The sequence below is a fragment of the Artemia sp. Qi Xiang Cuo genome, chromosome 6 (assembly GCF_049724085.1).
Source record: "Artemia sp. Qi Xiang Cuo chromosome 6, ASM4972408v1, whole genome shotgun sequence".
NCBI classification, from domain to species: Eukaryota; Metazoa; Arthropoda; class Branchiopoda; order Anostraca; family Artemiidae; genus Artemia; species Artemia sp. Qi Xiang Cuo.
In genome coordinates, this window is record NC_142799.1 from 21,812,684 (window position 1) to 21,829,622 (window position 16,939).

General features: G+C 35.3%; 1 protein-coding gene across 2 annotated transcripts in view; it reads left to right on the plus strand.

The window, feature by feature from the left end:
- The window catches only part of LOC148950977 (uncharacterized), a 44,910-nt gene extending 30,027 nt beyond the window's left edge, over nucleotides 1-14,883 (plus strand). For both annotated transcript variants that reach the window (XM_089090535.1, XM_089090536.1), the window contains exons 5-7: nucleotides 3,896-8,690; nucleotides 10,871-10,925; nucleotides 14,618-14,883. In XM_089090535.1, coding sequence (XP_088946661.1) covers nucleotides 3,896-8,690; nucleotides 10,871-10,925; nucleotides 14,618-14,729 — 4,962 coding nt within the window. In that variant the 3' untranslated portion in view covers nucleotides 14,730-14,883. The remainder of the gene's footprint in view (nucleotides 1-3,895; nucleotides 8,691-10,870; nucleotides 10,926-14,617) is intronic.
- The last annotated feature ends 2,056 nt before the right edge of the window (nucleotides 14,884-16,939 follow it).

The following is a 16,939-nucleotide window of genomic DNA, read 5'->3' on the forward strand; positions in this document are numbered from 1 at the left end:
TGGTGTGATTTTTGTCAAGATTCTATGACTTTTAGGGGGGGTGATTCCCCCGTTTTTTGAAAATCAGGCAAATTTTCTCAGGCTCATAGCCGTGAATGGGTAAGACTAAACTGAATGAAACTTACATATTTAAAATCAGCATAATAGGCCAATTCTTTTGATATATCTGTTGGTTTCAAAATTCTGTTTTTAGAGTTTCGTTTGTTTGAAACTGTTTGAAAGATGCACCATTGAAGCTGTTTTTGTCGCTTTTTCAACAATGTTTCTTTTTTTTTAACTTTGACAGCCGCTGCCACCAAAAACTGTATAACTGCATTTGGAGGTGATCTAAGTGATCTAAGATATATATGGTTGTCTAAGTTCTCCGTAAACCAATTCAAACCGTCAGATTGCATTTTAATGTCTTGTATACTTTAAAAAATACTCTGAAATCGACTCATCGTTGTTTTTTTTTTTACTTAGCCTTGTCGTCCTGAAATGTTAGCGTTCTTTTGAATCCTCCAGATTATTGATCTTTAAAAAATAGAAACAATGTTTCTTGAAAGTTTCCAATTTATAAAAATAGGTGCCGGAAACAGTGACTTATGTATGATCAATTTTTTAAAAGTCGATAGGCTACATGAAAGCCAGTAACATTAATACGTCTGTTCAATTTCACAAAATATTATGATTTTATAATATAACATATTATGATTTTGAACAACCGGTGTGCGTTCATTAGTTTTTGTTTTGGTTCATAAGTGATTAGCTCCAGCGGTAAATCTATATTAGGCTTTGTATTTAATGTAAAGATCTTATGCTACTTTATTATTTAAATTAATAAATTACCGTGAAATTGTAAATATAAAGAAAAAGCACTTCCAATAACTGAAGACTTTTTATGAAGATCTTCGTAGGTTAAAATAAATGAACGTCTTCGTAGTTAATTTTAAATATGTTTAATAAAATTATTAGTATATAAATCATAAATAGATTAGTAGTAATATATTCCATACGAATAAACGTAAAAAAAACTGAAGCAGATAGGCCTGCTCTTTTCTGAAGATCGAGTCAAAATAGTTTTGCGTCCTCAACAAAAATTTGAGCTCGCCCCCGCCCCCCTCCTAACATCATTATTGGTGAAAGTTGCAACTCGAATCCCTTCCGTAAGATAAAACAGGATAGTTTACCAAAATTGTAACTTCAGAAAGACTCATTTACAAATAGAAAAAATCCCTGCCTTCCATTGGATCAAATTAGCTATGTATCTACTGCTACTACTACTAAAAACTCACTGGAGCACCAAGTTGACTGAGGTCAACACAACTCTGCCGGACCCTCCTCCACCCAAATCTCCTCAAAGCTTCCCTTTTTACCTCCTGACATGTATTTTCGATTTTCTTGAAAATATTTCTTATGACCTCTCCTATCCTATTCCGTGACGACCTACTTTCCGTTTGTACCCAGATTAATAGTCAAAAAGCGCAATCTTTGGCGATCTGTCATCTTTCATCCATAAACCGTGTCCAAGCCATCTTAACCTTTCGTTCATTATAGACCCGTGATCGAAAAACATTTGTCCTTTAAATTACTCTTTGATATGCGGTCAGTCCAACGAGTACTTAGAACTGTCCTTAGGGAACTTATATGAAAAACATTTCTCGTCCAAATTACTGCTTTATATATGGTGAGTCCAACGAGTACTTAGAACTGTCCTTAAAAACGTCTTTTGAAAAACATTTCTCGTCCAAATTACTGTTTGATATACAGTCAGTCCAACGAGTACTTAGAACTGTCCTTAGAGAACTCCCATGAGAAAAATTTCTCGTCCAAATTACTGTTTGATATACGGTCAGTCCAACGAGTACTTAGAACTGTCCTTAGAGAACTCCTATGAAAAACATTTATCGTCCAAATTACTGTTTGATATACGGTCAGTCCAACGAGTACTTAGAACTGTCCTTAGAGAACTCCTATGAAAAACAGTACTCGTCCAAATCACTGTTTGATATACAGCCAGTCCAACGAGTACCCAGAACTTTCCTTAAAGAACTCATATGAAGAATATTTCTCGTTCAAATTACTGTTTGATATACAGCCAGTCCAAAGAGTACTTAGAACTGTCCTTAGAGAACTCCCATGAAAAACATTTCTCGTCCAAATTACTGTTTGATATACAGCCAGTCCAACGAGTACCCAGAACTTTCCTTAGAGAACTCATATGAAAAACATTTAAGAAATCTTCCTAAGCCTTTTGCAGTACCAAATTTCAGAGCCATGCTTGACCTCAGGCATGACTGGTCTCTAATCTAGTCTTCCTTTACCTTCATTTATTTCTAGTCGGAGCGATTTACTATTCTTAAAATTAATTTTAAACTTATTTTTACACCCCGAACTCTAAAAATCTCCAAAACATCACTCATTTCGGTAATATTTTTATCTATGGCACCCAAATCATCTGCAAACTTAGAGCAAAAAGTAATCCGTAATCGGGCGAGTTTTACTTTTTGATTTGATGCCGTGTTCTCCTAAAGCATTTGCCGTGTTCCTTAAGACAAAGCCAAATAAATTACTCCATATAAATGGAGATTGGACACTCATGATTCCATACGGAATGTAATCTATCCTTACTTTCTATAATTATTACACTCACTCTTTAGCATCTTTTTTATAAAGAGATTTAATTAAAGTTTTCCCAAAATCATTAAGTACTTCCCTTTTTTCAAACATCATTTTCATAACCTTCAGTAATTCCTCTCTTAATTTTGCTGCCAATATTTTTCAAAAACTCCTTTGCCACACCTATCAGTTCCTGGTGCCTTACTGTTTTCAATCCTCTTAGTACTCTCTCGATCTTGAGGTAGTAAAACAAGTCTTCCCTCACTTCCAAATTGTCAATTTTTTTTCTTTTCATATATTTTCCTACAACTTAGTCCTGGTTTATCAAATGTTCTGCCCATCTCTCTTTCTTCTACACTTTCTTTATTACTTATTGACAATCCGTTTCTATCTTTAACCTTTCTCTCTGTCAGCCGAGAGAACTGTGCTTGAAATGTAGTTACATACCTTTACAGCATTACTGTACACACACACACGAGTTCCCATAAGCGGGTTTTCTCTTACCTTGCCGACACCGTCAATACTATATAACGAGGTGGAGCACTTTGTATTACTCTATAATCTATAGAAAACTCAATGCTGTAGACTAGTGGTTCTCAAACTGTGGTAAGCGTACCCCTTTGGGGTACGCAAAAATTTGTATTGGGTACGTAGCCGGCCAACAAAAAAACAAACAACTCTTTAACTCTGGGGCTGGCAATTTTATTTATATTTTAGCTATAGTTTACTTAGTACCGGTAACTGAAAAGGGGTACCTAAAATGTTTTGTGGGTAACAAGCAGGGCCGTATCCAGGATTTTTGTTCAGGGGGGGGGGGGGTTTACTAATTTTTGACTTTTTTTTTTGGGGGGGGGGTTACTAATTTTTGACTCAGTTTTCGACTAATTTTACTGATTTTTACCTAGGTTTTACTAATTTTCGAATTATTTTCGAGTCTGTCAAAAATTTCGGGCGGATTCAAACCGGGTGACCCCCCCCCCCCTGGATACGGCCTTGGTAACAAGGGGTACAGCGTCTAAATAAGTTTGAGAACCACTGCTATAGACTATCGAGGAGTCTCTTTTGAAAAAAGCTATTCGATGAAGATATTCAGTCCGTTAAACATTAATCACATTGCTCTGCTTCTGTTCATCCTTTGACTATTTATGAAATGTTGAGTTAGTTTTTGCTTTATACTTAAGCACTGAAAGTTTGGATTTCCTAGGAACGTAGGGATGAACTTATTTAATTGAGGTTTTTTCTCGTTCTAATTCAGTATAAAATGCTTCCATTTTTATATTTTGTTGTTTATTTTCAGGAAGAAACGCGAACATCACAATTGGAAGAGACAGGCATACGTGGATCATCTCCTGCAGTGCAAGCCCCTCCAGGAAGTGCACTCTCTCAAATAAGTTCCGATATTTCACTACCACCCGGTGTCCGCACACCGCTGCTTGATGAGTCAATTACACCACCACCACCTCCTGACTTTTTACCAGGGCCTCCCAAGGAGGCGCCACCTCCTCCACCACCGTCTGATAATGAAGTAGTTGCACCCCCTCCGCCAAAAATTGAAGATATTGCAATTCCACCGGAACCGCCACAAGAGCCTCCCCCACCAACACCACCTTTACCAGAAAATGCGCCTGCTTTACCTGAACCACCTGCTCTTCCACCTACTGAGTCGGTTGACTCCTCTCCTCTGACAGATATTGATATTGTTAAAGATGAAACTTCGTCAGCAAGTGAAATATCTAAAGTTTCATCGCCTACTGAAGACTCGGATATTGAAGTTAGAGTTATGAATGTATCTGCATCTGTGAAACGTATGGGTATAAAAGAGATGGGTACTATATCTCCAGATTCAGTGTCATCCATCAGTCTAGCCAGCTCTTCGCCATCGCCTCTTCCTCCGTCAAAACCTCACGAAAAAGGAGGGCTAGATTCAATGCTAAGTGATATCAGTGACAGCCCTGAACAAGCCTTAGTAAAAAGTCCTAGTGACGAAGGAGAGATTGAAAGTGATAAAGATAAAAGGAAACATGACAAAAAAGATAGAAAAGAAAAAATAGCAGATTCTGATAGTGGCGAAATATCTAGTAGCTCTTCGGATAAATATAAAAAGAAAAAGAAAGAAAGAGGCAGAAGCACATCTACCAGTTCAACCTCTGAAACTGAAAGCTCGTCTCAGGAAGATCGAAGGCGACGGTCCAGAGACCGAGACAGGGACCGAGGACATGATCGTGATCGAAATGAATATTCTCGACGAAGCTCCTATGATAGAAAAGATGATGGCCGAGGAAATTATCAAAGAAGCTCTTATTATGGAAGTAGAAGCAAAGATTACTATCGCAGTGGTGACACTAAGGGTCGCCAGATGGATGCTGGGAATGAGAAAATAGGTGAAGGTGAAGTCTTGAAAGTTGAAGAATCTGCTGAAACGCTGCATGTATCTAACATATCAGAGGTAGCTTCCTTTTCGAAAGAGACTGAAGCGGTAATGCCTACTCTTGAGACGGATATAGTCCCAACTGAAAATCCAGAATTGGCTTCAATTTCTAAAGATTCTGAATCTGTAATATCGGTTCTTGAGACAAATAAAGTCTCTAATGAAAAACTAGAGGTTGCTTCACTTTTAAAAGATTCTGAATCTGAGACAGATATAATCTCAAAGGAAAAATCAGAGATTACTTCAATTTTGAAAGATTCTGAACCTACAGTATCTTCTCTTAAGACGGACATAGTCCCAAATAAAAGAATAGACGTAACTTCTTTAATTAAGGATTCGGGATCTTTAATATCTCCTGTCGAGGTAGAAGAAGTTCCAAGAGAAAAACCAGAATCTACTTTAGTTTCTAAGAATTTCGAGTCCATGGTATCTCCTCTTGTGCGAGATGTTGAGGATCAGTCTGGTGTTGAAACCAGCTTAAAAAATGCTGATTTGTCAAACAATGCTATTGCATTTAAAAGTAGAAGAACATTTAAAAGTAGAACAGAGCTTTTAAAAGTAGAAGCATCTGATATGATACGAAACCAAGAATTTAAAAAGGACGACATTAAAGGAAAGCGAGTTGATTTTCTAAAAAATAAAACGGATAACGCAAAAGAAGCTAAAAAGGAAACACTTCTGGATGAACATAAAAAACAGAAGGATAAAACTCGTGACAAGTCTCACGTTAGTAAATCGTCAAGTCGGTGTCACAAAGATAGAAAAGACCGAAAAGAAAAAGTACAGCATGAGAAACCCAAAAAGAAAGAAGTGCGCGATGATACTGTGAAATCTACTGAAATGTATAAAAATCGAAGTGACAAAATTTTAAACGATAAAAAGGATAATCTAGAAAATGGGCAAAAACTGAAGCGAAAAACTGCTAGTAGTTTCGAAGAAATGCGTAAAGTAATGCGAGAAAGAAGGAAAATGAAAGAATTGAGCAAAGAAAAAGATATTAAAACTGACATGGAGGAAGAAGCTGTAAAGAAAAGTGAAAATTGTGATGCTTCTGTGAATTTAGGTGAAGTCCTAAACAGAGAAGCATTCTTCGCTGATAGTCGTGATTCTGAAGAAAATGTAAAAGAGAATTCGGTTTTAGAAAATCAAATAGAAATGGCACTTCAAATACTTGAAACTATGGAATGTGATGCGGATGAAAGAACAAAACAAGATCAGGCTGTACTAAGCAAGCCTCAGAAATCAAGGGAAGATGCTGAAATGGTGGTCTATGCTCCATTGACCGATAAACCATCGATTGATAAAGATGTAAAAAAAGACATAGTAGCGGTACATGCGACGAATCACTCTGATGTGATTGAAAAATCGAATGGAAATACAAATCTTACAATGCAGGCAGTAAATGGTACTGAAGAGACATCTGTGAAACCTGGAGTAACACCAAAGAAAGAGGAAATGCCGAGTAATGCTCAACTCCTTCAACGTGCAATGAGGCCACCTCCTGGCAGAAAAACAATCCTTGACTTGTTTATCAACAAGTCTGATGATGAAATCTTGTCATCATTAGAAGAAAATAAAAAACATACTGATAGCGTTATTCCTGCCCTAGATCTGTATCAGTTTGACGAATATCGTACATGGGGAAAGAAGTCCTATATGTTGATACAGATAGGAAATAAGACTTATGATTTGACTGTGAGTGGTGTCCAAAAAGCCATGCATCCTTCTGATTTGATGAAACACACAAAGACAGCAGTTACAAACACGGAAGAGGAGATCAGTGGCAAACGAACCAGGAAAATTAACAGTAAATACGTAGACAATGAAATTACTGGTCCTCCATCACCAGTTCTAAAAAAAACCGCATGTAAAAGTACCGACAGGAACATACATGAAAAAGAAAAGGCTGAGTTTGTATTTGTAGAAAAGGGGAATGTCCCTCATTCGCGTACAAATGAAAAAGAAGATGACACAAGTAATGTTAGAAATACCAATAAGATCAAATCAGAAAAACAAGAATATACACCTAAAAAACAAGATGATACACGAAGTAATAAGAATACGCCTAATAGCCGATCCTCTTCATATGTAGAAAGGGACAGTCTGTCTGATTCACGTGATTATAAAATTAATAAAAAGGAAGATGGTGCCAGCAGTTTTAATAACAAATACAAGGTCAAATCAGAAGAAATTGAAAGCGCCCCTAGAAGAAAAGATCATAGAAAAAGTAGTAGGGACATACCTAAAGGCCAACTGACAAAGCATGATGTTAATGGCAGTGAGCTTATTAGTGATTTTCCATTCAGCCATAGAAGTAGTGCTGCAGTAACTCCCCAACAGAAAAATATTAAAACAGAGGAAGAAGAAGATAAAGTTGAATCTCGCCGAGTGAAAAAGCGAAAACTCTCTGCTTGCTCAGATATGGAAACTGATGATAAAGGAAGTATTGGTAAAATTCTGAAAAACTCAAAGACGCCAGCAATAAAACAAGAGAAAGGTCTTGAAAAACAAGGTAGCAATGTGTTGAGCGGCAAGAAAATGACAAAAAATCAGCCTATAAAGGACGAAAGCCCTTCATTAAAATCCAGAAAAAATACTCCAGAAATTAGTGTCCGGAACCCACTCATAAAAGAAGAAAATGGCGGCTCTCTGAGTTCGAAAAAGCAAAGGCCGTCTCTCAGCTCCAACTCGAAACCAAGCATCAAAGATGAGACTGCTAGTAATGCAAAGAACAGCGAAAATTCGTTAATAAAACCAGAGAACGTCCCTCAACGTCCATCAAGAAATGACCAGAAACATAAAGATGAAAAGCTGTCACAGAATAAAGAAAAATATACAAAGAAAGAACAAGAATCTAAACCCGTAAAGAGGGAGGAAATGAGTTCTCCTGTGACGAATACCGTTGAAGGGAAAAGGATAAGGAAATTAAGTACTAAATACGGGGATGACTTCTTAATGGTGCCTAAAAGTTACAGGGAAGCCGGGGAAGAGCGTTTACATCCTGTTATTTTCACCAAAGAAGACGAGGACTATGAACCCCATCTGAAAAAAACTAAGCAAAAAACACAAGTTACTGCTAAAAGCCCAAGAGCTAAGGAAAATTTTGACCTTTCACCAAAACTGCAAGCCTGCAACAATGTGAATAGTACTTTGGCGGGAAAAAATCCACCTTCCCCAGGGTCAAAGAAGCCAACAGTCTTAATTCCTAAGCCTCGTATGTGCTCCCCTGTCTCATCATCCCCAAGTCCCCCTAGTTTTGGCCATAAGGACTACACCCCTTCCCAGCCTAGTCCTTTGAGCAGTAGAATTGCAACTAGCAAACCCTCTTTGAAAAGAGACCGACATGAGCTGAACCAAGTTGAAGTGGATAAAAAAGGAAATTTCGAAGGTGCAAAGAAGGCTTATTCAAATAAATCAAATGTTGATTCGATTTGTCTCAATTATTCAGAGAAGGAACATTCCAGTGTTGAAAAAGCGGGAAGAAAAAGCAAAGAAAGTCGTTCGAGTAAAGTTGTTGAATCTAGTGAAGAAGAGAATATGACACCACCTCAAACAGATGAATCCATAAGGGAAGAAACACCCCCTGATTCGGATACGGATAGAAAAATGATGAATTTTAAAATCAGTGAAAAGAAGGCAGATAGCAAAGACACAACACGAAAAGGTTTTTTTTTATTCTAAATATAAAAACTTAGTTCATGGGCATAGCCATATTAACACAAAGACCTTACCCTATTGGGGTTAGAATGGGGGGGGGGGCTATAGGTTTATAAAGGAAGTAATTGTCCCCTTTATTAAAATAAAAAAAAGTATTGCTTGAACTTGTTAGAAATATAAGTAAAAAATGATTTATTGAGATTTTCTGCGTCTTGATTCTCTCCCTCAAAAAAATTACTGGCTTGTGCTGACCTCTAGAGTAAAATTATCCCCATAATCAGTTTTACTATCACGGAAGAAAGTGTAATTTCGGATGCTCCATTATATAGTTTCTTTTCTTTCTTTCCTGTAAAAAAAAAAAAAAAAAAAAAAAAAAAAAAAAAAAAAAAAAAAAAAAGAAAAGTTTTTCTTTATCGTAATGTTCCATTTATGATCTATAAATCGAATCTTAAGTTTTAAATGTTTTTTTCCAAAATTTCCTTAGTTTTGCCCTATCGCTGGGCAGGATTGCTCTATTAATTTTGCCGTTCACGAGCTGCCTCGTCAGCAGTATCTGTATCGGTTGAAATTTTGCTTTACAGAAACCCTTGCAAGTTTAAAACTAAGTCAAGCTTGAATTTATTTCTGATTTTGAATCAGTACAGAATCGGAACGTAGACATTGCACGAAAAAGTAGGGGAAGGACTTTGGGCTTGGTTTGCCAAAATATTAGATTTTCCTTATAATTTTCTACATTTACCGTTTATTTTCGTCCGTTTTTCAGTTTCGTTTTTTAATGCCACAAAAATAATTTTCCATAAAATGGTGAATTGAAATACACCATGTTAAAAAAAATTATATTAAAGGGTAGTTAGAAAGGGTTGTGTAAAAATAATTTAATATTTATTAAAGAATGGAAATAAAAAACCTTGTTTAATTGTTAAGTGTGGTCTTGTGTAAAATGGTGTAGAGACAAGGTTTTTCATTGGAGTAAGTTTATAGTATTTGCGAGGAAAGAAATCGATGGTAAACAGAAAGATTGAACAGCAGAGCCGTTCCTAGGGTTGCTGTTGCCCGGGAAAAATTAGTTACATTGCTCCCTCCTTACTCAAATATAAGCAAAAGCATGGATCAAAGTGAAATTTTTTTATCAAAGTTGGCAACCCCCCAGCCACGGCGCCGGGGTAGCTTCCCCGGTCGCCCCCTCCCCTCTTACCATTGAACAGCTAAGGTGAACAGTGTTTGTGTTGAATTTTTTGTAATTTCGGTTTCTGGGTGGCTCGAGAGTTTTTTGATGATGGTAGTTGATTGTAGAATGCCCCTAAATTAAATCTGTTTTGTTTTTAACCGCTGTGACTTTAGGATTCAAGGTAAAAATTTTAAATATGTTTTCTTTTAAGCAGTGGTGGTAAATATCTATAGTTATTAGTTTTAGAATTTAAAGATGCTGGTGCACTGAGAGGAGAGGAGGTTTACTAAAAGGAAAGGAAAGGGAGTATTGTTAAAAAAAAAGAAGAAAAATTATATTTACAAACTTTTACATAATATTTAAAAGGTGAAAGTACAGGGCTTACTACCTCAGGTTACTATCACAACTATTAACAATTTAACCATGGAAATATTTACTCACACCAAGGGTAGGGCAAGTGACCCCCTAGATTTTTTCTCTTCTCTTAGATTTTGAAAATAATCTTTTTGCTGTTTTTTGTTGAAAATGCCCTTCTTAGTATTATCAGTAAAAACAAGAAAAAAACCGAAGAATTCCCCCTTCCCCCCTACAGATTTGTCATTTGTTTGTTCTTTAATAAATTTTGTAACCAGTTGTTGAATTTAAAGATTTTGGTACTCTGAAAGGAGGGGAGGTGGGATTATTCAAAAAAAGGATATAGTTAAGATAAATTCTAGGTTATATTTACAATATGAAGGTATAATGCCTACCATACTGGGATATTGTCACAACTAGTGACCAATTTCACATCGAAAATATTTGCTCGTGCCATGGCAGACCACGATTTCCTAGTCACCCATTTCAGAGTGGGCTGAATCGTGCAATGACAGTAATCGCACGTTTGAATATTTATGATTTGAATACACGAAGTTTCATAATGGGCAACAGTCGGATTAGAACATTCTTTTTTTAGTTATGGCTACAAGATATAGGTTCTTAGTAAATATAATTTTCTTTTTATGCCCTTTTTTATTTTATAGAAAGAACAGTGTCTAATGAACAGCCGAGTCAGAAGAAGCAAAAGGTGTCTATTGAGTAAGTCTTTCTTTATTTATGATTTGAATAATTAAACCGTTTTTTTTTTTGCATTCTGACCGATTGAGTCGGGGCAATGAAGGTACCGATTCTGATCTTCAGTCTTCGACCGGGAGTGCAGTGCGTGGTTGGGGGCAAATCATCCTACACTCCCCTTTTTTTTCTCCCATATTTCTCAAGGTTCCCATTTAGAGCTGGGTCGACTCGGGCTGAGCTTAGTCACACCATTAACCCCGTTCCAAATTCAAATAACCAGCGATACCAGAATTCGAACTCCTGTCCTCAGAATTTTAAGTCCAGTGCGCTAAACACTCGGCTTGGACGGCTCGAATACTTTAAGGCAAATAATAAAAAAAACAAAAAAACAAGAGGAGATCCAGCAACAGTTTTCAGCAGTTTTGCCAATGTTGTTAACTATTGATATTTCGCTAATATCAACGACTTTTTAATGATAATTATACAAATACACTTTTTATAGAAAAATACACAGTTATGATGGTTCAAAATTATGATATAAAGTTTCACTAACAAATTCAATTTCGAAGACTTGATTTTTTTTTTAAATGATTGTTTTTGTATACCTGAACTCAGTGCTTAGTCCACGATAATTGTTTGGCAATAGTGACATCAAGGAAGTACTTGTATTGTAGATGTCTCCGAAAGGTATTTTAGATCAAAAGCGAAATAAAGGCTAGCAAAACACATGTCACTTGGAGGTGTTTTCCCATAAGATCTTTTGTTTAGCTCTATTATTATGCCTAATTTACTTATATACCAATTAAGTTCTGAAAAGTGATTCTAGATGACGGGTAATCTATGTTTTTTTTTAGAATTTTGATTACACTCTGCTCTCTTGTAGCGCATAATCTTTGACTGTAAGCTATAAGCTAGTCTTTACGTACAAATCTCCGAAACCATTTTTCGTTTTTGTATTCAGGGTAAAATTCTATTTTAGGGGCTTCTTGCTATCTTGGCAAGTAGATGAGTTAGGGGAAGGAAACTTTCAGGAACTATTTCAGGGCCAAAACTGTACTCTGGGAAGGCATTGCCAAGCTACTATGTCTTACCTTTTCTGATTCCTCTGGCGTAGAAGATAGCATACATGACAGTTCTATACCAATCTGAATTTTGAAAAAACATTATACCATAATTTTCAGTTTCCAATTTTTTTTTTTTCCATTGGTGGTACTTTTGAAAATGTAATCCCTGGTATTTCAGTCAATTTTTAAGCCAATCAAGGGTTTTTCCTCAGATTTAAGAAATACATTTGCTGATTTTAAAAACCTTGTAAATCAGGATTAAGCAAAGATATGAGGCCCAAAACACGCTTTCTGTGCCTCATTGGAGCAGAAGATCTATTTTGTAATGTTTTACTTTTATAACACAAAAATTGCTAAAGGTCACCATAGGGTAATTCCCTCTGGAGGGAGGAGGAGTAGAAGTACGAGTAGAAGTCAAACATCTCCCAGGAGGAGTAGAAGTCAAACATCTTCCAGGAGGAGTAGAAGTCAAGCATCTCCCAGGAAATTATTAAAGCTCTGTGTACATTCTTGAGATTTTTGTTCACCTTACTAAACTACTTTCCAAGATACCAAAAAGCCCATAAACTAGAATTTCACCATACTTAGTTAATTTTCATCCGCGGGACTGCCGTTTGTCCAAGAAAGCTATAGTCCGAAAAATAATCGTCAACGACTAGAATATTAAGAGACAACAAAACAAGAAAGGCTAAACAGACGTAGTGTTTTAAGGTCGTTCATGTGCGATCAATAAATGAGTTGTTCCCATGAAAAAGGATGTGTATTCTTGGAATTTTTTTTTTTTTTGTAAAACATGGACGGCCAAAAACGAAATGAATGCAAAATTTACCCATGGAATCGGAATAAAATACACTCTGGTGTAAAAGACTCAAGCACCGAATAAGACTGAGCACTGCTAGGCTCAAGCCCCAGTTCTTTAAAGCTTGAAAAAACGCTATACCTGTCTAGCCCTTAATGCGTAAAATGATCAATTAGTTTTATATTTGGCATTTTCATGAAAAATATAAAACAACTCTGAAAATTTCTGTGTTTGATTATCCTCGTTTTTTCCTCGTTGCGATTTTTGTTAGTTATAGCTTTCCTATAAGTTATGATAGAGAATTCATTCTTTGCTTTTTGGTTGATTTCAGACGTACATTTTATGACTCTTAATTGATTGATTTCAACTGTTTAACCTTAAAAATATATCTAAAGACTAGAAATTTGAGAAAAGAGCGGTAGAGATTAGATATTTTTTTCCTTATTGAAAAAGTCTTCATTTCCCCAAATATTGTGAAATCGTTCCGTTGCATTTTTTTGCCTTCAAGAGATAAGAAGGGGCCCGTTCTCTCCCGCACCTCCTCTCTCCAGCAGGGTGCCCGTGAGTTGCACCCCTGTTCAATAAAAAATAACTTAACTCTGTTTTTAACGATTTCTATGCGTCTTTCCCAAGATTGGAGGGAATTTTTTTGCACTTTACTATTTCTACCATAACCCTATGTGAGAACATTTTCCTAAAGTTTTTTTTTCAACCCACTAGACCCCTGTTTCCCTTGTTTAGTCTCCTTCATTATCCCAGCTTACTCGCTGATTGACGCTGTTACTGAGATATTTCGATAGAGTTTTATCCCCTTTGGCATGGAAACATCTATGCTTAAATAAAAGCGGTTCCATTATTATTTTTTTTTTTTTCATTTATTCTTTTACCCAACCAAAATCTTTTGCAAAGAAGAAATCTTTGTTTCTCTTATAAATTGGGACTTTTCTCTTTCATTTAACTTTCTTTTTATAATCCAGTAGTTTTGTACTATTCATTTAATGTGTAAAGCTCGTTTTGTCCAAGATACTTTTTGGATGTCATTTATTTAAATATCTCGATTATTTTTTACTATATTCCAATAATTTATTTTCTTATTCAATTTCACCTTTTGTTCTGAGCTAATGAGGTAAGGTTTTTAAATTTTAGAGTTGTTTATTGTTGATTTCCAAAACGAATCTGGTTTTCTCAGAACCTGCCTTAGCCTTTTGGAAATATATATATATACATATATATATATATATATATATATATATATATATATATATATATATATATATATATATATATATATATATATATATATATATATATATATATATATATATATATATATATATATATATATATGTATATATATATGTATATATATATATATATATATATATATATATATATATATATATATATATATATATATATATATGTATGTATATATATATATATATATATATATATATATATATATATATATATACATATGTATATATATGTGTGTGTGTGTATGTATATATATTTCTATATTAATCATACCTGCGCACAAGATGGGGGATTCCCCCCAAGATTGGCCGGAAATGTCCCCGTCTTCTCTCCTCGGTAAAATGGTTAGTGCAGTTTTTCCTTTGTCATTGCTGTACATGTTGCTAGAAAAAAATAGTTTATCGAGTCCCTTTGCATCACAAATCAATGGAAAAGCAGTGTAATGAAAATTATGAAGTTAAAAAAAAACCGTTTTAAATAAAATTAAAACGCCATAGTAGTGTAAATTTGACGCTGAAGCCCAATGTATCGGAGGGAGTGTAAAATTGTTATGAAAGCCTCGTAATAATGTTAATTTATTTTTTATTTCATTTTAGGAATAACCAACGCTATGACACATTGGATTTGTACAAGCCGCGGATTTGTACTTCAAAGCCGTCGAGAAGATCTTTGCCATCCCTGACTGAAAATAATGAAGTGCGATCCTAATGTGTAAGGCCAATGTTTTTCAAAAGTTCGTTGTTTTTCTAGTTAATATAGAAAATCTGATACAATTTTAAATTTGTTTGGTTTGACCGTATGGAGACTTCCTTTTTTGCTTTTATTATATCTATTGTGTACGAAATAAATTGGTAAAACAATTGTTAAATTGGTACTGTTTGGTATTTAGGTTCTTTTTTTTTTACCAAAACATAAAAGTATTGCAAAATAATGTTTAATTTGGGGGAAAAATGAAATGAGCAAAGGTAATGGTAAATAGTTTTGGTAACGGGTTAGGACTAGAACGAATAGTGTCATCCAAAGACGTGACAGAAGAAATGGAGTGACTACCTTGCCCTTCTCTCTCAGAAGAGGACCATACACATGGAGTGCAGAACTGCCCAACAATCCATATTATATTAAATAAAAAAACAAGTTTTTTCAACTGAAAGTAAGGAGCAACATTAAAACTTAAAAAGAATAGAAATTACGTATATGAAGGGGGCCCCCCCTCGTCAATACCTCGCTTTTTAGGCTAAAGTTTTTTTTAGTACTTTCATAAGAGCTGTTTATTCTAATTAAACTCTTTGTGATTCAGGGATCATTCTTAAAGAATTGGAATAAAATTTGAACTCTAGCGTAAAGAGCGAGGTATTGACGAGGGGGCGAACCCCCTCGTATACGTAATAAAATATACCAATATAGAAGTTTGATACGTAAGGTAATTCGTAAGTTACGTATATATTGATTACTAATAAAAAACGTTCGTAAATAAAATTAAAAGTTCTAGTGCCCTTTTTAAGTAACAAAAGAAAGGAGGGCAACTAGGCCCTCCCCGTCGTCCCTTTTTCTCAAAATCGTCCGATAAAATTTTTGAGAAAGCCATTTAGCCAAAAAAAGCAAAATTAATAGGTAAATTGTGTTTTAATTATTCATGTACGGTGAGCCAAAACCAAACCCTGCATTAATTCAAAAATGTTCTGAAATTAAATAAAAAAAAACAGCCTCGCTCTTTACGCTAAATTTTTCTATTGTTTTAAAAAATAGAGTTGTGTGAAAGAGTCAAACTTTCATTTATATTTTTATTTCGTATATGAGGGGGTTCGCCTCCTCGTCAATACCTTGCTCTTTACGCTAAAGTTTGAATTTTGTTCCAATTCTTTAAGAGTGACCCCTAAATCACAACAGAGTTTAATGAGAATAAAGAACTCTTAAGAAAGTACTAAAAGACACTTTAGCGTAAAGAGCGAGGTATTGACGAGGGGGAAAACCCCTTCATATACGTAATAATTTCTGTTCGTTTTAGTTTTTAATGCTGCTCCTTACTTTCAGTTGAAAAAACTTGTTTTTTTTATATAATTTCTGATGTTTTTTTAAATAATTCCGGGAAATCTGGCTACACCTCCACGGAAAAATTCCTCATCTTGACCGATTTATTCTCTGGACCAGTGGTTCAAATTGTGGTACGCGTACCCCTTGGGGGTACACCAAATTTTTAGGGGCACCTAAAATGTTTTGTGGGTAAAAAGGGGCACAGTGTCTAAATAAGTTTGAGAACCATTGCTCTAGACAATTCAATCATGGTGAAAATTTATCCGGAACATTTACCGTTAACATCTTTACGCGTAAAATTGAATCGACAAAGAGAAACCAAGACATAAGAAGAATCTCGTATTGGAATTCTGGCAAATTTCATCAGTGCAAGATTTTCTCTGAAAAATTCACCCCGTGAAAAATTCCCTCCCCACGACAAATTGTCCCCGTGAAAAATCCCACCTGTACAAAATTCGCCCCCCTCGCCCGAAAAATGTATGCATACTTCCTAATAGCAAATACTACACGTGAACAGTGGAAAAACTTTGTAACTTAAGACCTTTTCCCAGGGGTAGTGGGGGATCATGAAACCTCTAAAGGTATTTTTTCGTCCTTTCAACCATGCTGAATGAAATGGCTATCCCAAAATTTGGATAGGACAACTGTTCACTAGAATAATTTTTCATTTCAACTCTATTAAACGTTCACCTTAGCCATTTGAATTTTTATTGTTGAGTTTCTTAAATATGATGGTTCTGAGGTTAGAAATAAGTTACTGAAGATTATGAATAGGATTTTCGAAAAAGGGGAAGTACATAGCGATTTTAGGAAAACCCTAATTAAACCACTGTATAAGAAATGCGATAAGAGTGAGTGTGGTAATTATCGAGGCATTAGTCTGGTCT